Raw genomic sequence first — 25,378 nt, forward strand, 5'->3', positions numbered from 1 at the left:
AACTAACAAGTACACTAAAGCTGCTACAATAACAACAGTATTCTCAGAATGGTAAAGTAGTACCAGTACAATCTGTATCAACCTGACACTCATAATGTTCTAAACTAGACAGACTGAGACAGATAATGATATACATATAGTAAGGTGGCAGGACTATCACTGTCATGAGCAGTCATTAACTCACACTCTACTACTCTACTACAACACTCATAATGTTCTAAACTAGACTGAGACTGAGACAGATAATGATATATAGTAAGGTGGCAGGACTATCACTGTCATGAGCAGTCATTAACTCACACTCTACTACTTTACTACAACACTCAAGCATAATGCAGACTACTAGTAAAATACTAATTCAGCTTAACTTTTAATTCACATAATATTTACCACGAAAAACAACCATAAAAATAATTACAGGAGATTTTTGATACCAAAGAGTCGAATATGGAAAAGTTTAAGGTACTTCAAAATCATATAAGTATATATTTCACACTGTAAAATTGTTCTTGAGTATAACTGAATTATTCTTTTGTAACAAGAAGTTAACTTTAATCAAATATAATAAAATATAATTGAAAAACCATATAGCTTATATTATATGAAACAGGAAGTTTTGATTAAAACAAAACAAATATTTTTTGAATATTTGTATTTATGGAAAATTGTTTTAACAATATCAATTACAAATATGATGAACAGAGGCATAAATAAACAGTATTAAAATATAATGAAAAACTGTATTTTTTAATACCTGCTTTGAAAAATAATGGCTAAAACAGTACTTACAAAAACACATTATGACCAACTCATCTTACAAAGATGTATTTCAACTATGATGATGGAAGCTAAATTAAGTGAAACATTTAATTTTATAATAAATTGCAATAATTTTGTTTGGGCTAAATAAGCACTTTAATTATATTTATATTGTGCAATTTACAATCTTTTCAAGATAAAAAATGGCTCTTTCCATTGCGCTCAAATGTTAACAGAATTTTTTTGTTATATACACATATTAAATATAAACAAAGCTTAAAAGCCAATGGTTTTGTTTTTTGGAAAAAATGAGATTTTGTTCTTGGTTTTGATTATTTTACGAAAATATAATTTTACTTCATTAGAGGAAGATGTTCTTCCTATTTGTACGTGGTGTTTCTCAAGATAAAGCAATCTAAATAAAAAGTTGAACTAAAATATATTTGTTATTTTTTTATATCAAGAAGATGTTCAATTTGATAAAGGCACAGAGTTTGCCAAGTAATTCATTTGTAAAAGTGTTTCATTGCACAAAGATGGATTTGGAAAAGTTTGAAGAACCATTTGCGAGCTATATCATATTGTAAAAACAGACCTGGCTACTGAGCTCAGAAATGAAATACAAGTGACATTGATGAACATAATAGTGCATATTTCTTTTTATAAAGTTCAGTATTTGTCATAATGGTAAAAAAACTGGCAGGGATTCATTTACTTTTTCGATTATGGCTGAATGAGATTTAAATTCAAGAGTGTAAGCTACCTACTGGAGAAACTTTTAATTAACTTACTTTAGTAATTACAAAAAAGATATCCTTCAGCTTGCATTATTAAATCTGAATGAAATTTCTTTCTACATAAAGGAAGCTGGTCATTTCTTTTCTATGACAGATCGCTAGAGTCAAGTAAAAATAAGTTAGCTTATAAAAAATTATGTCAAACATCTTAAATAATGTTGTAATTAATAGTGAATCAAACATAATATTCATTTACATTTACAAACATATTTATTTTTACATATTTCTTACTTTTTACCCAATATTTCTCTCGAAATAATAACCTTTAAAAAAAGTCGTAACAACACATTAATTCCACAACAGAAACAATATATTGTAACCATATCTTAAAAGCAACATGAAAATTAAACCATAGGTGATGATAAAACATACAGACTTAGGAATAGCACGATGAATACTAAATATGGTTCTTTAATCATGAATGTATGTCTATAATAGTGAACACAAGTGTTTTAACACATGAGTCAAAAGTACATTTTGAAAATACTATAAGTAAAATGATGACATAAGAAAATCATGGAAAATGTACACAAAACAAATTAATGTTACAATTACAAAACAAAGTTGGAAATGTTGGTATGCTACCATTTCAACTAATGGTATTAAAGAGAACACTGGTAATGTCTTATTTTATTAAAATTAAAACAAAAGAAATGTATGATATATACAAAATATCATTCATTTAAAATATGCATTAGGCTATATAACAAAACCTAGTTTAACCACAAAAATAAAAAAGATTGTCTTAATAGGAATGGATGAATCTATCAGAAACTAGGTCAAACAAGGCCTATGTTCAAAAATTCGATATAGGCTATACACATAACTTTACATAAGCATAAGTTGACTTATAATTAAAATGTTTTGTTTTACAGAGTAAGGCACTATTGGTAAGGAAAAATGCTGTAGCATTTTACAAGAAGAAGAGACTATCACAAAGAATTTGCGCTGGATCCTTGTGAATGCTGGAGCCCACCAGATGAGCCAGCTTATGCGCATACTGAAACAAGAGACAAAGCTTGTCATTGCCAATTCCGTAATGTGTTTAATAAATACTTTTGTAAACTAAATAAGTCAAACAACATATTTCAATACAGAATAATATAAATGAAACATGCATAGGAAAAGAATGGAAGAAGTCAGAACAAATACACAGCAATGATATCTTACGCTCATAATACTCTACTCTCCTGTTTCATTCAATAGTTTATTCATCTGTGAAAGGTGAATGATATAAAAATGGGACTTTTTTGAAAGCTATTTCAAAAACAGAAGTATAGTATAAACTCAGTATCTTACATAATTTTTGTCAAATCATCACTACTTTTCACTATTATTCATTATGAAACTCACAATAAATATATCAAAATATTTTTGTATGCCAAAATATAATTATTCCTTGCAAGACTTGTTTTTGGTCTGTAATACATGGCTTCTCATATTATTCCTGATTCTGGCTATTTCCCTTTTTGTAGTAGTTACTCTGATTATTAATCTTTGTTTATTAAAATATGAGAGATCGCACCCACACCAGTTTGCCACACAGTTTGGAATTTGATAATATTCTTGTGATTAAAATTATTAACAACTTGGGATCTCGTCACCTTTTCTTGTATAATTCTAAATAAAAGACCTTGTTTGTTTTTTGTTCACTTTGTTTTTAAGATAGTTAATTTTTTTTTATCAAATGCTCTTAGTTCAGTGATATTTCCTGAGACCAAAATTTTTATTTGTAAGTATAATCACTATCATAAAATTCTAGTTCCATTTCGCATGTTGTTATTTTAGTAGACATGTTTTATATTTAATAAATATTTTATTTATATTCTTAAAATAGTACATGCAATGACTTGCTAACTTGCAATGGCCCGCAAAGTGTACATTTTATGTCGAATTGTACAGTACTCATGGTATACGTATTTGTTATGGACAGAGTTTACCAGTTACATTATTTACATTTCTATATACTGTGAGAGAGTTATTCAAACTTTTCAAACTTATCAGGTTTTTTCAAGAAGATTTCTAATTCAAAGAAATCCCAAATAATAAAAATGTAAGTGTAGGAAAATTGCCTTTGAGCGATCTCTCACTTGTTAATCCCTTACTCTAATTATAATTTTACTTACTACTATAATTTATTCAGGGCTACTAGTTGGTCAAACTTGCTTTTAGGTTGGCCAAGATAGTAAAAATTTACTTTCACTTAAATTAACCCTTTTCCAGCCTAGTGACCATTGTGCCTCAATATGTCTGATGCTACTGTTTCACCACCACAAAATACCTGTAAAAATTGTGTATCCTCTGAGCTGCCAATTAGCAATTTGGTTTTAAAATGTATTATTATATCATCTATTGATAGGAACGTTTTCTTTGATTTCTCTAAGTTTCTCTATTTAGTACTGCTGAGTTGAAAAATATAAAATCTTTTGCATCTTACTCCAAGAACAAGAAATGCATTCCTTTTGTTCCACTAATCTTTCTATCTTGTGCTGTCACGGTATTTATTGTAATTACTAGCTGGTACACGCAGATTTGCACGCATTTTCAAAATCCAAGTCCTTATTACTACTTAGGAAAAGCACCTGATGTAATATGATGAAATGCTATGACAATTATCAAATGTAAGTAGGCATACACCATACATATTATAAATAGGTATATATTATTTTAGTGCTCATGGCCAAGAGCAGGAGTCTCCAACTTACGACCTGTGGGCAACACCCAGCCCGCGAACAGATTTTTTCCGGCCCGCAGAAAGCTAGCATACTGAAAAACTATTTATAAATATTGATATTATATTTATTTTTAAGTATTTTTACCATTAACTCATTCTCATTCATACCAGTACTCATCTTTCACTTGCCCCTCTTTTCTCAATAATCGTAAAACTAGATATATACAAGTAGCAATCAACCATTGAGCAATAGATACTAAGTGGTTAGCATGGACTGTACGTATAAGAGCAGAAAGCTGGGTGCTGTTGTACTCTACCCCGAATGTACCTGAGGCAGAATCAAATAACCTCATTGCATCAATCTTGTCAGTCGCTTTCCAGCGTTAGTTACAATCACAACTAGTGAGAGTGTACCTGTAAGTTGATGTTTCGCGAAGTGCATAGTGATTGTGGACGGTTTCTTTTATATTCCTGTTTTATTGCTCATGACAATGGCTTCTTGTAAAGAAAGGAAAGTTGAATTTTAGCGCCAGTTTTAATAAACAGTGGACTCATGACTAGCGTTGTCTTATTTGCAATGAAACTGTCGCTGTTCTTAAAGAATTTAATGTCCATAGAAATTATTAAACAAAACACAAAAGCTAGTATTCCAATTTAACAGGCAAATTGCGAGAGGACAAATTCCTCTTTGAAAAATTCACTTCCAAATCAGACATATTCTTACCAAGCAATCTATACAAAACAAGGCTGCTGTAAAAGCCAGTTTCAAAGTCAAACATATTCTGGCTAAAGCTGGTAAACCTTTTATAAATGACCAATTGGTGAAAGATTGCATCTTGTAGAAGAAATCTGCTCTGATAAATGTTCACTGTTCAATGCTATTAGTTTGTCGGTGAACACAGTAGCGTGCTGTATGAAAGATCTTGGAAATAACATTGATGATCAGCTGAAAGACACATGCAAGAACTTTGAAAGGTTCTCAATTGTTCTTGAATCAACTGATGTCACTGACTCAGCACAGGTTTTTTTTATTTGTTCGTGGTGCGAACAGTGATTTTAAAATTACAGAAGACTTGGCTGACGTTCACTCTATGGAGAGTATTGTGACCAGAGAAAAAATCTTTGCAAAAATAAGTGAAACCATTTCCAATCTTGGGCTCGACTTCAACGCATGAGAGGTGTTACCACTGATGGTGGGAAAAATATGTCTGGTACAAAAACTGGAGTAGTTGGAAACATTTACAATTCTGTTAAAACAACTGGCAGTGTTCAACTCGTCATTTATCACTGCATTATCCATCAACAAGCATTGTGTTGTAAACACTTAGATGTAACTGAACTAATGAATGTACTGTAAAAGCAGTTAACTTTATTAGACCAAGTTGTTCTCTCAAACACTACGAGTTCAAAAATGTTCTTACTCAAATTGATAGTGCATACTCAGATGTTCCTCACCAATGACAAGTTCGCTGGTTGAGTAGAGGCAAAGTATTTCAGCGGTTTTTCAAACTTTGTGAAATGACTGATATTTTTATGACTAAACAGCATTGTCCTGTACCTGAACTTTCTAACAGTGTGTTTGTATGGAAATTGGCTTTTCTTGTTGGCCTCAAGGCACATATGAAGGGGTCAGAAGCCAAGGGGTACAAGTGACTTTATGGTTTTTTCTGAGTTAACTGCAGAAGCCATATCCTGAGTGTATTAAAAATGTTTGTGGCCAACAGGTATAAGTAAAACTCTGTTAAATGCTGAGATCTAGCGGCAAAATGAAAAACTACTTTCAGCATCAGCTGTTTTAGTTAGAGGCCAAGGGGTACAAGCACTTGTATCCCTTGGCCTCTAACAGGTACAGACATTTTGTTCAGGAATGTGTTTTGTTTACTGTATTGTTCATTCAGTGTAACCGCAGAGAATGTCCGAAGACAGTATTCCAAGTATTTTTGGAGGTAAGTGTATAAGTTCAATTGATTCTTGATAGTTTCCAAAATATGTGATTATTGTTAATGTAATAATTTGCCTCTACAATTCCTTTAAAATATGAAACTTTCCATTGCAGTTTTTAGGTTATGTTTCATTATTAAAGAGTCAGTGTTTAAGTGTAATGTTTTTGTTTTAAAACAGTGATTTAATATTTACTACATACATAGTTTTATTTCCAGATGACAGTGATAACGATCCTGACTTCAATCCGATCAACGAGGACTCAGGCGATAGTTCCGATGAAGGTGAGCCTAGATCCTTAATTTTATCTTTCCTTTGGAAATAATAGGTATTTTGAGGCATATGGGATGAAGGTTGAGGGTTGAATTACAAGGTTATAATCTTGTTACCATACAATAAGGGCTGAATATCCCCCTTAAGGATAGTGGCCATGAACATTTAGTCCCATATCTATAGGCATAACGTCCCCCCTACAAAAATGTCATGTTAAGCCTATACAATCATCTAGAGAGCCTCAATTAACCTTTTCTAGTGTTGGATACTACATTACAATATTTTAAAGAATTTCCAATAGACCTATTACAGCAGTTTAGAACAAGCTGTTCAAAATAAACACAGTTTCCACAGGTGTATTTCGAGTCGCTAAGACACTGCAAGACAGACAAATGACAGACATACGATACGCCTCCTACTGATTCTCCTACTACCTCGGTGTCTGCTATACTTTTTTTTTTATTTTTAGGTGGAGTCACAGAACAGGTCCAGAGAACAGAGGGAGAAGAACAGCAGATGGACGAAGAAGAACCCCCTCCTAAGCGCACCAAGCACCCTGGAAGAAAAAGGACTCGACGAATTGAGTCATGGAAAAGGAAAAAATCTTCTATACTTCGCAATTCGGGGCACGAATACACTGACCGCAAAGGTAAAGTACACCAAAGAAAGGAGCTTAAGCCGTACAACCATCAATGTCGTTACAAATGTAATGAAAAAATTGATGAGGAAAAGAGACAAGAATTTTTTAACAGTTATTGGTCTTTGGGAAGCTGGGAACTACAATCTTCTTATTTGAACTCGGCTGTTAATATAGGGGCGCCTAATAAAAAGAAAGATGGTGCAGTGCGTGGGAAATCCTTTTCTTGTCAATATAATCTAGGAAATGTCAGAGTTTGTAAAGAGTTCTTTTTAAAGACTCTTGATTTGTCCAACAAGCGAATTACTAATGTTGCTTCTAAGAAACACATATCTAAAACAGGTATTCCACCTCGAGACAAAAGAGGGCGTAAAGTTCCTACCAACAAAATTGTGCAGGAAAAAACTGACTTGGTCAAGGAGCATATTGCAATGTTTCCAAGATACTCCAGTCACTATTCTCGACATCAAAATCCGAACAGGAAATATCTTGACAGTAACCTTAACATAAAAAAGATGTATGAATGTTACAAGCTTTTCTGTGAAGATCGGGGCGTAGAACCTACTACTGTATCTTATTACAGACACATTTTCAACACTTGTTTCAACCTTACTTTCCATCGACCACACACAGACACTTGCAATACGTGTGATAAGTTGCAAAACACCATCGAACATGGAGATAAAGAAGCAAAGGTAGCTGCTACTACAGCTAAAGAATTTCACCTCCGTCAAGCTGAGAGTGCTAAAACTGAAATGGAACATGTGAAAAAGGAGGTAAAAGATGACCCAACCCATGTTGCGATATGTTTTGACCTCCAAAAAATGTTGCCAACCCCAATACTAACTTGTACTAGAATTTACTACTCTCGTCAACTTTGGACCTATAATTTCAACGTCCATGATATCTGTACAGGTAATGCGTTCATGTTCATGTGGCATGAAGCACAAGCTTCTAGAGGGTGCGAAGAAATTGTCTCTTGTTTGTTGCAGTATATAAAATCATTTCCTCCAACTGTAACCCACTTGACAGCTTTTAGCGACAATTGTGGGGGCCAGAACAAGAGTCACATCACAGTAAAGTTCTGGCTTCACGTTGTTAATACAACTAACATTGAGACCATTGATTTGAAGTTTCTGCTTACTGGGCATTCTTACAACCACTGTGACAGGGACTTTGGGAAGATTGAAAATATAAAGAGGAACACGAAGAGGGGCGTTTATGTTCCTGACGATTGGATGGAGATTATTGCCGGAGCAAGTAAAAAGTTCATGGTAAAAAAGATGTCAGATGAAGATTTTGTTTCCCTGGAAGCCATTCACAAGTTCTATGTTAAATCTGTGAAGGGTATCAGTAAGATGCAGTGGTTACAATTTAGAAAAAATCATCCTTGGACTTTGTTCTACAAAACTACTTTCAATAAAGACTTACCGTTTTCAGAATATAGCATGATCGCTAAGAACCCAGGAAGGATTCCGACCCAACTGCCACCTTTGCCTCCAAAAACAAACAAAAAGAAAATAAAGGCATCTAAGTACAAGGATCTTCTTGATCTGCTGCAATTTGTACCTCCGGTTCACCACAAATTTTACAGATCTCTAGACTACCAAGGGAATACTTTAACAAGACAGGGCCAATCAAGAGAAGATCAACCTTGTGAGGAACACCCTCATCATGAAGAAGACAACATTGAATTGGAAAACTTTTTTGACAGTGATTCTGACTAAATATTTAAGATAGGAGCTTACTCTTTGTAATAAAATGTGGTTTTCAATTGACATAAAAGCCTGTGTTCTTAATTTTTTCCTAACTCCACTTGGAAGCCAAGGGATACAAGTGGCACCTCTTATCAGATAGTAGCCCATATCATAAAGAGGAAAATTCAAACCAATATAAAAATAGGTTTTTTAGCATTTTGAAATACCAGTAAAAAATAATGTGCTAAATTTACTGAACATATTTGTACCTGGATTTGATTATATAACTTAAACTTTAAACCTTGTTTTCTCAAAACTCAAAAAGAGTCACTTGTACCCCTTGGCTTCTGACCCCTTCATATTAACTTTCTGTACTTGAAACTGCAAGGTGAAAACTCTTCAATTTGAGACTTACAGGTATACTGGCATGTCAAAGCTTTTAGAAAAAACTTAACTTTTCGAGAAACATTAAGAGGTATGAACCTCGACCACTTTGAATCTTGTCAGAACTTGAGTGGACTTAAGCACTGCTACCTTTCCGAAGAATTACGTTTTGGGAATTATGTCTAAGCTACAACAAGAGTTTTAAACCCGCTTCGAAAACTTTGACAGTGCAGTAGAAGACATTTAAATGTATCAAAACCCTTTTAAGTATGACATTGACAAAGTGCCTGCAAAAATGCAACTTGAAGTCAAAGAGCTAACAACCAATGACTCACTCAAGGCCGATTTCCAGGAATCCCACAAAGAAGGTAACATACTTACATTCTATAATTCTCTCCCAAAAAAAGACTTTAAAAACATTAAAAACCATGCTCAAGCTATATTTTCTCTTTTTGGATCTATCTCCAAGTGTCAGCAGACAAAAAAATTAGAAAAAACTTTGTGGGTGTATAGGGAAGGGGCTAGACTTTCTTCCCTAAAATATTGCTGGCCCGCCTTTCCTCAAAACATTTACAATGTGGACCTTCAGTAACAAAGTTTGAAGTCCCGTGGTCAAGAGTATCAGAGTTTAACATGACTTTGCAGAGTTTGTATCATGTTTTGCACAAGTAGGGGCATTTCTGGTTTGAATTAATTATAATTATGTTTTCATCGCCACACTCAAGAAATTCCAAATACTTAGGTCTTGGAAACCTACTTCAGTCAAAAAGCGTTTACTTCTAGCTCTTGTCATATAATTCTGATCTGAGATATTTCCAGTACCATAGTAGAGTTTCCCTTGTTTTCCTGACAAAAAGGTATATACGAGTACATATGTAGAACTGAGAAGCCTACTTCAATTAAAAGATATAGTTTCTCTTATTGCCCGATCAAAAAACTACATGAATATGTAGCTCTAGGAAACTACTTCATTCAAAAAGTGTCTACTACTAAGCCTAGTACTCTACTTTTGGTTTAAAATATTTCCAGTGCCATAGTTGAGTTTGCCTTGTTGTCCCGAAGAAGAAAATATACATAAGGGATACGTAGGAATGAGAAACCTATTACGGCCTTGGAGAAATCCTACCTACTTCCTATCTAAGGGGAAATCCTTGTTAAGTTCATAAAATTCCAAATAATCCCATTATAGAAGTCTTGCTGTTTTCAGACTGTAGTCTGGGAAAGAATAGATTGTTGAGGCGCGTTATCTGTTTATTTCTCTGTTTTCCTTGTTGTTAAACTGTCATATTACAATGTTAAGCTTATCAATTTGGAGTACCTTGTGTGAAAACATTCACAGCTTTGTTCAATCAGTTGATTTTATATTAGTGTTTAAATAGTATTTACAATGCACTAGATGTTTTTCATTCGTCACTGGCGCAATCTGGAGTGAAATTAAAACATATACGTTCAACTTCAACTGAAAGTATCAATGGTTGTTTAGTGTCAGCTAAATTTGGATTTTAAAACATAGCGCTTAGCAAAACATTTTGTGATTCATTTTAATTTTAAGATATTAGTTACATCACTGTGTATTATATAGACTGTTTCTATAATTTTACTATAATATTCATAAAATATATTTAGCATTATATTTATAGTAAATCGCATGATAGTGAAATAAAGTGTGTGTTTCTAAGAATTAAAGCGTTAAAAAGGATTTAACCAGCTTTCCAAAAATATATAATAATATGTACAAGTTATGTTTGAACAAATTCTGAGTTAGTGTTCTCCTGTGAGATGCAGGCTAGTAGTATCAGAAGCGCATCACAAAATTTGACTGGAAAAGGGTTTGGACTACCAACATTCTTAATTATATATTCAATTATATATAAAAAATATAATCGTTTATCAACCATATAAAAAATATATTAAATTTAAGTAAAGAGTTGACCAGGATATCATCTTGATTACCTTGGAATTTGGCACCACTTATAACTGAGCAAAACCAATATCACAAGTGAGAGGTCTCAAAAAAATAAATCTACATTATTTGAAATTATGAATATTACTACTATCAGACAACAAAGAATCATTGCCCATACAACAGTAAACTTCACTGTCTGGAGATAACACTTTCACAACAAATTATAGGATTGAAACAACAAAACAATCTCATATATTTTATGTAAATACAAACCAACTACACAAATGGAAAACACTAACCAAAATGCTCAATTAAATATCTTGTTTCTTTGTTTACTCATGTCACCATAATAACTATGATGATTGTTTGTATCTATCAAAAAAAAATCACTACAGAGATTCAGATGATCATAAGAATAATTTTTAATGGAGATACCTGACAAGGAGCAGGAACTCGAATAGTTCCTGACCAATTGTAGTAGAGATGGCACATCTTGTACGTCAGTCTCTGGATCTTGTCAGGATCCATTGTGGTAGTGTTGTGGAGTACTACGTAGTGGGTGGGGGTCACAGTTCCTTGTCTCACCATCTGAGACACTAGGAAGAAGTCAAACAAGTATCTCCGAGTGATGGTGTGGTCTACAATCAACCCTGGTAGTGGATTCTCAAAGTCTCCGTTTTTCTGAAGAAAATTGCAGTTATTCATTAGTAAATCACAAGCAGAAATTAAATAGACTTTTTGTGTTATAGTATATTAATTAAATAAATAATATTATGTGGTGTAACAAGACAGTTGGTACCCTGTATGTCAGTACAATAATTTAGTTTTATGTTGTTTCACGTGTGGCAATATGTTTGGCAAGTTGTATGACGTAGAGGGTGAGCTGATTCTAATAAATGGCTCTGGTTGGTCGGCTGGCATCATACCACCTCACCTGATGCTCGTGTCCAATCCCACGCCTCAGCCCCTGCTACCTTTGTATTGCCCCAGTCCTCCCCAGACCATGAAAAGATGCGGTCGGTTCGGCCAGTGCGTTAACTTTCAAACATGTGTTTAATTTACCAGCCCGGTTACCTCTAGGCTATGATCCGACCACTACCATAATGTCGAATCTCGACATTACAAACTGGCGACAAGGCAGTTTAAAGAAACGCGCATCAAGAAGACATTGATCATTCGGGAGTGCAAAGATGTCGGTGTAGACAGGTGCACGGACGCTTCAGTGTAGTAAGGTACACAAGTGCGGTGTAGGAAGGTACACACAAAAATTGATTCGCATCAATTTCAGTGCAAACATTAATGTCGGATTGTGTTAGTGAAATCGCGCCTCTTTTCATAGACAGTTTATTTAACGAAAATCCTGAGTTCAACATGGCGACCGGAATAATAGGCTCGTTGGGACCCTATGACAGTGCGGAGGAATCTTATGTCGAAAGGTTCGAACTTTTCATAGATTGCAATGACATTAAAGCTGAAAAGAAAGTGAGTACTTTGTTAACAGTCATAGGTGTTAAAACGTATAATTTGTTAAAGGATTTGTGTACGCCGAACAAGCCTAGTTCTAAGACATTCAAGGACATTGTGCAAATTCTACAAGATCATGTCAGTCCTAAACCGTCGTTCATTGCAGAACGGTACAAATTTAGTTTACGCAACCAACATGAACATGAAACAGTTGGTGAATACGTTGTGCAACTAAAAAAACTATCAACATACTGTGAATTTCAAGACAAGTTGCCGGACTATTTGCGAGATCGCCTGGTAAGCGGTCTGCGGAGTGATACTATCAAGAAACGCCTGATTGGAGAAGTAGACTTGACCTTCGACAAAGCGATGCAGCTGGCCCTGTCCCTGGAGGCGGCGGAGCGGCAGACGACGTCCATGGCTTATACCAGCAACATGGCGGCAGGGATGAAGATGCAGCAGTTCAGACCATCTCCACATCAACATCAACATCAGAGGAAATGTTTCCAGCCTAGGAGGGAGGAGAATGTGTCAAGTGATAAAATGTGTTGGTGTTGTGGCAAAGGTGGCCACGTCACAAATGTGTGCAGGTATAGAAATTACAAATGTAATTTTTGTAGTAAGATGGGTAATCTGGAGAAAGTGTGTAAATCAAAATTAGGCCTAAATTCAGGTAAATCAACCACTTCAAATTTTAATAGTAATAAGAAGTTTCCCCAGCACAAAGGAAAAGGCAAAAAGCAGAATTTTCAATATAAGCAACATTATGTATCAGAAAGTACACCTAACCCTAGTCAAATTACTGCAAATGTAAACTATGCACAATGTAGGCCTAATGTAAATGATGAAGTTTATGATTTAAGTAACTTGTTTTCGATACAAGATAGGCCTAACGAGTTTGTAAGCCTAGGAAGATTAAATCATGTGAGAGTTGATCCGATCAAGGTTAACCTCAAATTGGAACATAGGTTAATAGTTTTCGAGGTTGATAGCGGAGCTTGTGTCAGTGTTGTCTCTGAGAATTTTTATAAGGCTAATCTTAATCACATTCCCCTAAAGAGTACCAGTCTAATTTTAAGTTCCTACACGAGTGAGCAAATTCAACCCTTGGGTAAGTTATTAGTAAATGTTGAGTACAACAATGTTAATAAAGCTCTAGAACTCTATGTAATTGCAAAAGGTGCAAACCCGCTTATGGGGAGAGATTGGATCAGGGATTTACAAGTATCAGTAACCATACCTCTTAATGTAAACAGTCTAGTGGGACAGTATAAGGAAAACAATGTACATGTAAACAAACCACCTATCGATAGGCCCAGTTCCGACAATGATATTGTCATGAGTTTATACCAAGAATTTCCAAATGTGTTTACTGAAAGCTTAGGTTGTTATACAGGAGACCCAGTTAAGCTTAATCTTAAACCAGAGGTAAAACCAAAGTATTTTAAACCAAGACCAATGCCGTTTTCACTAAAATGTAAAGTGGACAAGGAACTAGATAGGCTAGTTGAGAATGAAATTTTGACACCTGTAGACAGTAGTGAATGGGGTACACCTATTGTCCCTATCTTAAAGAAAAATGGACAGTTACGCATATGTGGTGATTTTAAGGTATCTCTTAACCAATACTTGGAAATAGACAGATATCCAGTACCTAGAATAGAAGAGTTGTTCACCTCTTTACAGAAAGGAGTAACCTTTTCTAAATTAGATTAATCTAATGCTTATCAACAAGTCAGACTGGATGACAGTTCTAAGAGGTTATGTACCATCAGTACACACCGAGGTTTGTTTGTTTACAATCGTATTCCGTACGGAATATCTTCTGCACCTGGTATTTTTCAACGTATCATGGAACAGCTATTGGCAGGTATTGAAGGAATATCATGTTTTTTGGATGACATTCTGATAACTGGTAAAAATCAAGCTGAACACTTAGCCAGGTTAAGAGCTGTTTGTCAAAGGTTAAGTGAAAATGGTTTGACAGTGAGCAAAGATAAATGTCAATTTTTTTGTCCATCCATTGAATATCTGGGTCATGTGTTGAGCAAGGAAGGTCTTAGCACCTCTCCAGCTAAAGTTGAAGCAGTCTCAAAGGCATCTGTGCCTACTAATGTCACTCAGCTCAAGGGATTTTTAGGATTAGTTAGCTATTACTCCAAGTTTGTGCCTAACCTGGCAACCCTGGCAACTCCAATGTATCAGTTACTAAGGAAAGACACACCCTTTGCATGGAACGCAGCCTGTAAAAAATCTTTTGATGTAATTAAGCAAAAATTAATTTCAGCTCCTATATTAGCTCATTACAATCCTGATTTACCTTTAAAGTTGTACACAGACAGTAGTTCATATGGGTTGGGCTGTGTCCTAACTCAAATCCAAAGTGATAACAGTGAAAAACCTATTTGTTTTGCATCAAAGTCGTTAAACTCAGCAGAGCTCAAGTATTCTGTCATTGATAAGGAAGCACTCGCAATAGTGTTTGGAATTAAGAAGTTCAACCAATACTTGTTTTGCAGAAGGTTTACTCTCGTCACAGATCATAAGCCTTTGATATCAGTGTTTGGTCCCAAGAAAGGATTACCAGCGTATGCAGCTAGTAGGCTACAACGCTATGCCTTGTTTTTATCTGCTTATGACTTTGATATTGAATACATCCGTTCCAAGGCTAACGGACATGCGGACGGTTTGTCAAGGTTACCTTTAAATGTAAATGACTTAAGACAAAACCTAGAGGAATCAGATCAAGTAAGGTACATAGGTACTTATTTACAATATATTGAGGAAAGTGAAATACCCCTTAACTTTAAAGATGTTAAGCGAGAAACCCGTTTAGATCCTGAATTAAGTAAGGTTTTAAATTATGTTTGTCATGGTTGGCCAGAGAAGGTAATTAGTGAACTTAGTGCTTATGCGCAAAGACAAAATGAGTTAACTATAGAACAAGAAAAATTGATGTATGGTCATAGAGTTATAGTACCGAAAGTGTTAAGAAAACAAATGTTGAATGAATTGCACACAGGTCATCTTGGTATTGTAAAGATGAAGTCCATAGCTCGTGGTTATATGTATTGGCCAGGAATAGATAAGGATATTGAGTGTCTAGCAAGCAGTTGTAAACCATGTCAAAGTGAAAGGCAAAATCCATCAAAAAGTGTATTGCATGTGTGGGAGTATCCCGAACATCCATGGCAACGGATCCATTTGGATTTTCTTGGTCCATTCAATTCTAAATTATATTTAGTAATAATTGATGCACACAGTAAATGGCTCGAAGTCGAGGAAGTCACTTCTACTTCCGCTAAACAAACAATAAACAAGTTGAGACCTATGTTTGCGAGGTACGGTTTACCTCAACATATTGTATCAGATAATGGCCCACCTTTCATTTCATTTGAATTTAGCCAATTTCTGAAGTCAAATGGAATTCGGCATACTTTCACACCACCTTACCACCCAGCCAGTAATGGTCAAGCGGAAAATTCAGTTAAGACAGTAAAGAAAAGATTGAAATGTGCTTTACTTAGCAACGACAATTCTGAATTAGCTTTATGTAAATTTTTACTAGCTTACAGAAATTGTGTACATAGTACAACCAATGAGTCACCAGCAAAACTTATGTTTAATCGTAATTTACGAACAAGACTAGATTTAATCAAACCTAATTTACTTGAAATTGTACACCGTAACCAAGAAAAACAAATTGTAAATTTTGGTGGAAGCAAAACGCGTGAATTATTGGTAGGACAGCCAGTACTAATCAGAGATTTTAGAAGTAAGGGTAAATGGACGGAAGGTAGAATTCATAAAAAACTAAGTCCTGTATCTTATTTAGTCATACTAGATAATGGTATTATCTGGAAACGTCATATCAATCAATTGCTAGGAATGCAGACACAGTTAGATTTAAATGACAATGAATTAAATCCTAGAGATATATATTTGCCAAGTACAGTGACTAGTAAGAATCATCTTGAAGCTGGTAGTCGACAGTCTATGTCACCCCCTGCGTTATTTTCGCCCAGACCAGGTAGTAGTTCCGAAATATCTGGCACCCCTCCATCGAGTCGGAGTGTGACCTTGTCACCCCCGCACCGCCTGACCTTGTCTCCAGCTGAGGTACTACCAGCTGATCGGTCACAACAAACCACACCTGTCATACGCCGCTATCCGGCTAGGCAGAGAAAACCAGTAAGCAAACTAAACTTATAATTATTCAAAAATGATTTTTATGATATTATGTGAGTGTATATCTATTCTGATTTCTATGTATTCTTATCTTGGTTAATTGATTGAAATGGGGTTTATTGAGGATACAATAATTATCCATGTTTTGATATTTTATTAGGTGTGCTATTATTACGTTATGTACTTGATTTCATTATCCGTATTCATTTCTACTTGTGTGTAAATTGTTTCATGACTTATCATATTTCTTTTATTACTTGTATTCATGTTGTATTATCTTTCAACTTTTAGGGGGGAAGAGTTATAGTATATTAATTAAATAAATAATATTATGTGGTGTAACAAGACAGTTGGTACCCTGTATGTCAGTACAATAATTTAGTTCTATGTTGTTTCACGTGTGGCAATATGTTTGGCAAGTTGTATGACGTAGAGGGTGAGCTGATTCTAATAAATGGCTCTGGTTGGTCGGCTGGCATCATACCACCTCACCTGATGCTCGTGTCCAATCCCACGCCTCAGCCCCTGCTACCTTTGTATTGCCCCAGTCCTCCCCAGACCATGAAAAGATGCGGTCGGTTCGGCCAGTGCGTTAACTTTCAAACATGTGTTTAATTTACCAGCCCGGTTACCTCTAGGCTATGATCCGACCACCACCGTAATGTCGAATCTCGACATTACATGTGTGAATGTTGAGTTTAGCTCCAGTTAACCTTCCCGAAATCTGATGCCGTCACAGACTTGACGAATCTGGAATCATGTTTACCTGATGAGATAAAAAGTCTGCAAATGATGAAGCTCAAATGAACCTTTACATCTTTTGACATCAGAGATACCTAGACTACGAAATATAGTGTAATCTAGATAAAGAATTATTCTCATTGTCTCATTAGGTGCAATGTTTTGTGCAAATGTTTTAGACACAATCTCTGAGCACAGTGGAGCAACCAAGTTTCCTACACATAATGTAGCTATGGTGGAGTTATTTAATGTGAACGTTAAGTTTAGTTTAAGTGTACCTTCCTCTCACAGCAGTGTACAGCACCTGAATTTGACGCTGTCACACACTTGACTTCTGGATCTAGAGTAATGTTCATTGTAAGAGATATCAAAACATCTGGTGACGAAGAAGGTCAAAATTAACTACTTATATTGTTTCTACATCACAGACACCTAGAGTATAAAATATAGTGTAATCTAGATGAAAAGGTATTCTTATTGTCTCATCAGGTGCAAAATTGAGTGCACTTGATGTTTTAGACACATATAGACTTAGTGAATGACATACCTTTTCACTATAGCTACGTTCTGTGTAGTAGTGTAGGGAACAGCTAATGTAGCAGATTGGTAATTAATAAGTTTGTTTACTTACTTATATTGGCCTCCACATTAAGAATTCAGGGTAAGTCTATAAGAAAAGTACAGTCTAAAATATTTTCATTTTATTCATGTTGATTCATTCCAGAAACGGTAACGAATTTAAAATAATATATTATAAATATTTACTATATGCTGTTTACAACACTAAGTGCCAAGAAATCAAGAATAATAACGGACAAAAACTAAAACAATAATACTACATAACTTGCATTAAACTAAATTCTATTTCCTACCAATTTCATATTTAAAAAATACCCCGATAAATAATAAAAAAAATTTATTACGTGTATTGCAACTTCATTATGAATTAATAAAAAATTTATTTATCTTCAGTTTATTGATTTTAATAAAATCAATGTTGTAGTTTTGATTCCAGATGTGGACATGAATATTTTACTGTAAGTATATTAAAGATAGAAGGGGGAATACCATGTTATTTATTCTTAAAAGATCAATAATTTAGAAACATTTTATTGAAAAAATATGTAACTTCCTGAAGCCATAAGTTGCCTTAAAGGACTAAGATTTTAAAATTAAAGTAAAACATCATCCAATTACAAAAAAAACCCAAACAAAAACTATGTCAGGACCTTAAAGTAAGTACTTCTAAACAACATTATCATTTGATGTTCTAAATAAGTCCCTTTGACCCGTGACAAAATCGTTATGCTACGTACTCATTAGCTAGCAAAAACTCATGTTAAGTTTAAAATACCTCAGACACACTTCACAACAATTTTCAAACCATACATACACTCTAGGTATGTAAAAGTGCATTTCAGTTATTACATTATGATTTAAAAAAAATTATACACTTAGTCTTTTACGTTCACCTGAGGAAATACATTTCTAATGAATAGTTTGGTTTGTCGCTTCACACCGTCCCACCAAGCTTTGTATATGATTGTGTAGAGGAATTCTTGCAGTTTTTGGAAACATATAAACCAGCTGCCCAAATTGATTATGATTTTTAAACAAAATTATTGAAAATATCTCACAATTTATATATATTTTTATTTATCTCACTCAAATTACTATTTTTTTAATGCTACAATGTATACTTTACGATTATTGTAAGATAAGAATGAATGCGTTTCATTTTTTATTATTACTATTACAGTTTTGTTTTGAAAAATTAATAGTAAATCAAACGTTTATTTATTTATATCAATAGCTAGTTAAGCAAGGGCAAAGAACGATTTAATAAATAAATAAAGCAAAAGACAAAAATAATATTACAGAGAACCAAATATATAACTTGAGGCATTATCAAGAGAAAAATAAATTTAAAAAAAAACTGTCTTGCTTGTAAAACATACAGTATTTCCAAAACAATTCAATGTGAAAGTAAAATTTGAGCAACTACAACGGCTGGTCTCCGGTGGTATGATGAGATGCATGAGTGTGCATGTGCGAGTGAGGTAATCAAAAGAGAGCTGATAGAGCAGTGCACTGTTTGAAGTTTGATGGTGACTTGGGAGAGAACTCGTAAAACGAAGAGGGGAGTCACTCAGTAGTTGACAGTGGCGCACCTTTTGGCGGAACACAAACACTCATGATGGCACACTGGCCAGAGACATTTTTCAAAAATTTTAAATCTGATACACAAACATGCCCATATTTTTTACAGATTAAAGGCATACATTCTGGAAGCTCATATTATAATCTATAAAATTAAGCTTTTACGATCCAAAACCTCATTAGGATTATATACTTCTTACCGGCAAGAAAATTCTGGTATTGATTCTCTTCTGGCACACAATGACGGCCAACATTGGCTTGTAGGCCGGATTTATTACATCAAAAGCCTTCTCCAGGGCTTGTACTTCATACTCCTTACAGACATTTAACTGGCCATCTCCCAGCCCAGCTCGGTAACAAATTATTACTTCAGGGAGAAATTTGTTCACCTGTATACAACAAACTACTATTAATACATGGAATACAATTATGACAAACAATGGCTTGTAGTCAGGACTAACTTTGGAAAAAGCCTTCTCCACGGCTTATACCTCATGCTCCTTACAGACATTCAACTGGCCATCTCCCACCCCATCTCAGTAACAAATTATTAATTCAGGGTGACATTTGTTCACCTGTATACAACAAACTACTATTTATACATGGAATACAATTATGACAAAAATTGGCTCGTAGTCAGGACTAACTTTGGCAAAAGCCTTCTCCCCGGCTTGTACCTCATGCTCCTTACAGACATTCAACTGGCCATCTCCCACCCCATCTCAGTAACAAATTATTACTTCAGGGTGACATTTGTTCACCTGTATACAACAAACTACTATTTATACATGGAATACAATTATGACAAAAATTGGCTCGTAGTCAGGATAGTCAGGACTAACTTTGGCAAAAGCCTTCTCCACGGCTTGTACCTCATGCTCTTTGCAAACATTTACAGTAGTTGGCCATCTCCCACTCCATCTTCGTAGCAAATTATTACTAGTTGATGAGAATAAGGTTATTAATACTTGTGTACCAAATGTTATGTATGTACTTGATTCTGAAACATTTATAGTCATCCATTCATCTGAAACAATTCAAGTACAGTTGTGTATCAGGGGAGGGGATATTTAGTTTTGCGTACAATAAAATCACCAAGATTACCATACCATTTCTTAACTCTCACCAAATTAAATGGAGTTTTGAACTGTTGTGCCTAACTATATAGGTTAATGTTGAGCAAGCATTGAACAAGACCATATGCTAACCAAGTACCATTGACATTAAAATTACTTACACTTTCCTGTATAGAGTACCATCATCGCAAGATAAAAACGCAGCACATATATCGGTGTTATCTTCGTCAAAATTGTTACTGTGTCTATTACGTGCAATCTAATATTTGTAGACCAAAAAGGCCTATTGGTCACTCAATACAACTCAATAAAAGTTTTTAATGAAGCTAATGCTGTTTTATGTACTGCGTTTTTATTCTCTGATGATGGTATACTTATATCAAAACATGTAAACAATTAAGAGCTTCAACTGCATGACAAGTTATATTTAAGCCTGTGATTGTTTAAATACACAATCAAATAAATATCCTTAAATTTATGTTGCCAGCATTAAACTGAAAATAATTATATCTTGGATAATAGTAGCAGTTGAGGTATTTATTTATTTACTAGGTTTTAACCCATAGAGAAACAAATTACCGTAGCCTGATTAAGTGAATGTTTGAATTGATTTTGGCCAAAATGCATGCATGTACTAAAATATTAATAGAATGAGTTTGGATAGAGATAATTTAGTCAATTATTCAGGACATTTTAGTCTATTCGGTTGCTCTACAACAGTGTTTGTTACTTCCTCTAAATAATTTTTATTTACTTTCTTTTAGTATATATTTACAATTTTTTTTTAGTAAGAAAAACAAAAAATCAAAAGCAACTGTCAATATTTTCTTATTTATTTATTTTTTGTTTGTTTATCTATTTCAATATTTTTTAAAATTTAAAACAGCTCAATGTTTTTTACATGGAAAACCAATTTTTATCGGATTACATAATTACAAAGCATAATAACAAAACAATTAAGATTCACTTACATTTTTTTATTATTTTATGACAAGCTCCTAAATTAGTTGTCTGGGAGATAAGATAAAATGGTTTGTTACATTCAATTGTTATTATTAAAATGATAATGAATCAAACATGATAAATATGTTTATAGTTTATTTTTAGGATAAGTATATTTTAAACTATATTGACGAGTCACCTGTTTATTTGGTTTCATGACAAGTTCTCAGGTATCCTAATTTTGGGAGTACTCATGCAAACAATATAACAGTCCAGTTCCATTATTTCCGGGAATAAAACCATTTCTAAGGATCAGTATAACTTCAGCCAAAAGCAACAACCAAATTGTTATCCAACTTTTCCAGTTTACACAATGTTAAAACATTTCTAACACAATTATTATATCTTATGGTATTTCAGCCTTGTGGTGGAGAGCCAGCCAGATTCATTCAAGATACAGTACTGAAACATCTCAGATTGAAATTTTTTTACTATAATTCTAACAGCATAAACCAATTCATAAAAAAGGTAGCTGAATTAAGGACAAAATATATAATAGCAACAAAATACAAAGTAAACAGAATTACATCAACTAAACCTCAAAAATAGTAATTAAAAACAATAATAAGTATTCAACAATTAATTAATAAACAAAGCACTCTGATGGTTCTTTCTAGGATAAGTCTGGACAGGAATAAGCATATGTACACTTGATAACTTCCATCCTACTGGATTATGAAGGCTGAACCTCTCCAGCAGGTGAGGGTTATAATTTTATTCATAAATCTACCATTTTTTCCCATGCACACCAAGCTCTGGAAATCATATTTATAACAGATAACTCTTTAAGCAGGGTATAAGAAAAGTTAAAACCAGCTCTGTAACTCAGGAACAAAGTGTCTATAAATTGACTGAAGGTGATGAACATTATCAAGTTGATAGAGGAACCACACCACCGAAGAGACACATCAGCACCCATGCACAGGCTTGACAGTTTGGACCAGGCTCATCTATTGACTAAAAGATGGCTCCCACAGCAAGACCCAAATATCTCAAGGTCCCAAATATGAATTATGTCAGTAATATTTTAGCACAACGTGAACTAAAAACTTAGAAGATGGTCATGTCAACTGCTTACACCTAAAAAACTAAGGCAACTTCAATACTATTTGACAAGACAGATAGCATCAAGGCCTCACCTCACTGTACTTTTGGAGGGCATTGGCCAGTGCTGTTTGTAGGCCATTCACCATCACACAGTCGCTCGACTGCATGAAGACCTGAGAGTGCCATCGAGTGACATTGGGATTCAATGAGGCTACAAATCCTGCTACCGACTGACCGCGGTTCTTTGTGTCATGGTACGTGTCGATGCCACATATCATTGCTTTGGCCTGTAAACACATTACTATTGTACTCTACATAGTCACATTTAAATCCATTAGTAATAAATACTCCACCAATAACTACAATTATTGTATCTTTATTAGAAATGTACAAAATTACAAATAGCAATTAATTATTTGATGAAAATTTAAAATATGCAGTTTAGAATACTCAAATATATTTTGACAAGAAAGAACAGTGATGATACTAAGTATAAAAGCTAATAAACTGAAAATAGAAAATAATAGAATAACAAAACACAATTTTTGTAACTGTTCAGGAAAAGTAAATATTTCTTCTCCTAATTGGAAAAACTAATATTTTATAAGTCTGTTACATCTTTATTAAAAAAGAAAACCTATTAGTCAATAACTATTTTATTACTTCAAATTAATATTATATTAGGAATAATTTCAATCCTTACACTGTCAGAAATGAACTTCAAACATTGAACCACCAACTTAAAATTTAAAAAAAACCATATATCTTAAGAGAATTAGAAGACAAACCTGCTAAATCCATATGAAGTAGATTAAGTTCTAGTTTAATGTATTTGATAATCAAGTATTAATGCTATAACCGATTCTATTAATTTTATTCTAATATGGAAAATAACATAACTTACAAATGGTATTTTAACAGCCCAAAGTGCTCCTCCCAGCTTGCAATTAATTTGCAAGGCTATCTTCTGCACTATAGATCTGAGCTTATCAGGTCTTGATATCGTCCTGGAATTTATTACCTGTAAGTCATTATATTATTGTTAGTTCACACCACCCATCTCCAAACAAAAGGCAAATACTGTACCTGTAGAAAATAATTGTTTAAACTGGTTTGGTTTTATGTATAAAAAATGACCCTTGCTTAAAAAACATTCCTAGTGTAATAAAAAAATACTAAATAATACCTCAGATATTTTTATAACTAAATAGCAATTAACTGTCCATAATAAAAACATTACTATTAAAAATTAAAATTAAAGTAAACAGGTTTTATTTTCTGAAATTATTTAAGTCAAAATCTACAACTAAAGAATTAACATGTTTGACCATAGAAAACAAATCATTAAACTTTCATAAGTTAAGTACAAAATTACCTGAGATGGGACAGGACACTCTACACAACACATTTTCTTGATGGCAGAGTATTTATCATCTCTCAATGACGGAAATATAATAACCGTCAACTGAACATTTTGGTTCAATCCTTCTCTCAAACCCTTTAGATAAGTCTCTGTGCGTTCATCTTGAATCTTCTGCATGACTGGAATTTCAACCTTCACACCCATTTGAGGACAAACTTTGGCCATCATCTCCACAAAGTTTCTTGAGTTTACTTCATCTCTCTGAGTGTACAGCACCAGCCAGTTGTTAATATTAACCTAGCAGTAAAACAGCATTTGTGTCATTTGTTCGATGGATAATTTATATTTTGTGATTTTATTCTCTATTAATTTCTATTTCTAATTATAATGAATATTATTAAATATCTATAATTTTTCATGTAAAGCTATATGATAATTATCATATATGTAATTAATTACATGTAGCTTAGTACCGGAGGCTTACCTTAATGTAGAGTATTTTTAAAAACCAAGTACATAGTCTTGAACTGAAAATATATATATATATATATATATATATGTTATTTGACTTCGAAAACTTCTACATCATATTATGTAGACTGATTGATATACTATGAATGTTGTTTTTCCAATGTGATTATCACAAGTATATTATAAGAATTACTTTGTTTCATAAACCGGTAATCAAAATTAAAATCCATGTTGTTTGTTTGTATGCATCCATTTTAAAACTGGTAACAAAACTAAAATTTTGTATGAACTATATTGTACATTACTACAGCACACAAATCGTACTGTCTAACAAAACCGTCTTTCTTGAATGTTACAGCAGCGAACAATTAGACTGGTTGGCCTTGGCTGACAATACAATCCTTCATTACACACAATATTTTAAAGTCTGTTTAATTTTTATAATGTTACTTCACAAGTGACTTAATTCTCTTAGTTTCATATTTTTATACTAATTTTGCTATTTTCCTACATTGTAATTAAATGATAATGTAATAAACATTGTTACAAAACCTGTTGATTTTAAATAAAAATATGTGTTTTTTGTTGACTTTCCTATATAACAAAGTTATACTTAGTGCTGCTGTATATACATAACATTGTGCTATTAGTAATATATTACATTCTAAGGTTACAAATAGCAAACATTGACTCTCGCTGTAGACACAGACGCAGACACATAAGTGTGAGTGTGATGTCACTGCTCAGTGTACAACACTACATCAGTACCAACAAGAACTAATTTTATGTCAGTCCACT

The 25,378-nt window shown here is 33.7% G+C and overlaps 2 protein-coding genes across 3 annotated transcripts in view; one reads left to right on the plus strand and one right to left on the minus strand.

The window, feature by feature from the left end:
• Positions 1–1,743: 1,743 nt before the first annotated feature.
• Positions 1,744–25,378, minus strand: part of LOC124369851 (piwi-like protein Ago3) — a 58,853-nt gene continuing 35,218 nt past the window's right edge. For both annotated transcript variants that reach the window (XM_046827982.1, XM_046827981.1), the window contains 6 exons: positions 24,122–24,406; positions 23,651–23,767; positions 22,839–23,033; positions 19,822–20,010; positions 11,504–11,749; positions 1,744–2,556 (listed from right to left, as the gene is read on the minus strand). In XM_046827982.1, coding sequence (XP_046683938.1) covers positions 2,470–2,556; positions 11,504–11,749; positions 19,822–20,010; positions 22,839–23,033; positions 23,651–23,767; positions 24,122–24,406 — 1,119 coding nt within the window. In that variant the 3' untranslated portion in view covers positions 1,744–2,469. The remainder of the gene's footprint in view (positions 2,557–11,503; positions 11,750–19,821; positions 20,011–22,838; positions 23,034–23,650; positions 23,768–24,121; positions 24,407–25,378) is intronic.
• Positions 5,858–8,866, plus strand: LOC124369853. Its single transcript, XM_046827983.1, has 2 exons — positions 5,858–6,455; positions 6,914–8,866. The coding sequence occupies exon 2, from the start codon at positions 6,961–6,963 to the stop codon at positions 8,806–8,808; it is 1,848 nt and encodes a 615-aa protein (XP_046683939.1). The 5' UTR covers positions 5,858–6,455; positions 6,914–6,960; the 3' UTR covers positions 8,809–8,866.

This window comes from Homalodisca vitripennis, chromosome X (assembly GCF_021130785.1).
Source record: "Homalodisca vitripennis isolate AUS2020 chromosome X, UT_GWSS_2.1, whole genome shotgun sequence".
Lineage (NCBI taxonomy): Eukaryota > Metazoa > Arthropoda > Insecta > Hemiptera > Cicadellidae > Homalodisca > Homalodisca vitripennis.

Coding starts and splice junctions, on each gene's coding strand:
- LOC124369853 (XM_046827983.1), top strand. CDS start 6,961: ATGGACGAAGAAGAACCCCCTCCTAAGCGCACCAAGCACCCTGGAAGA.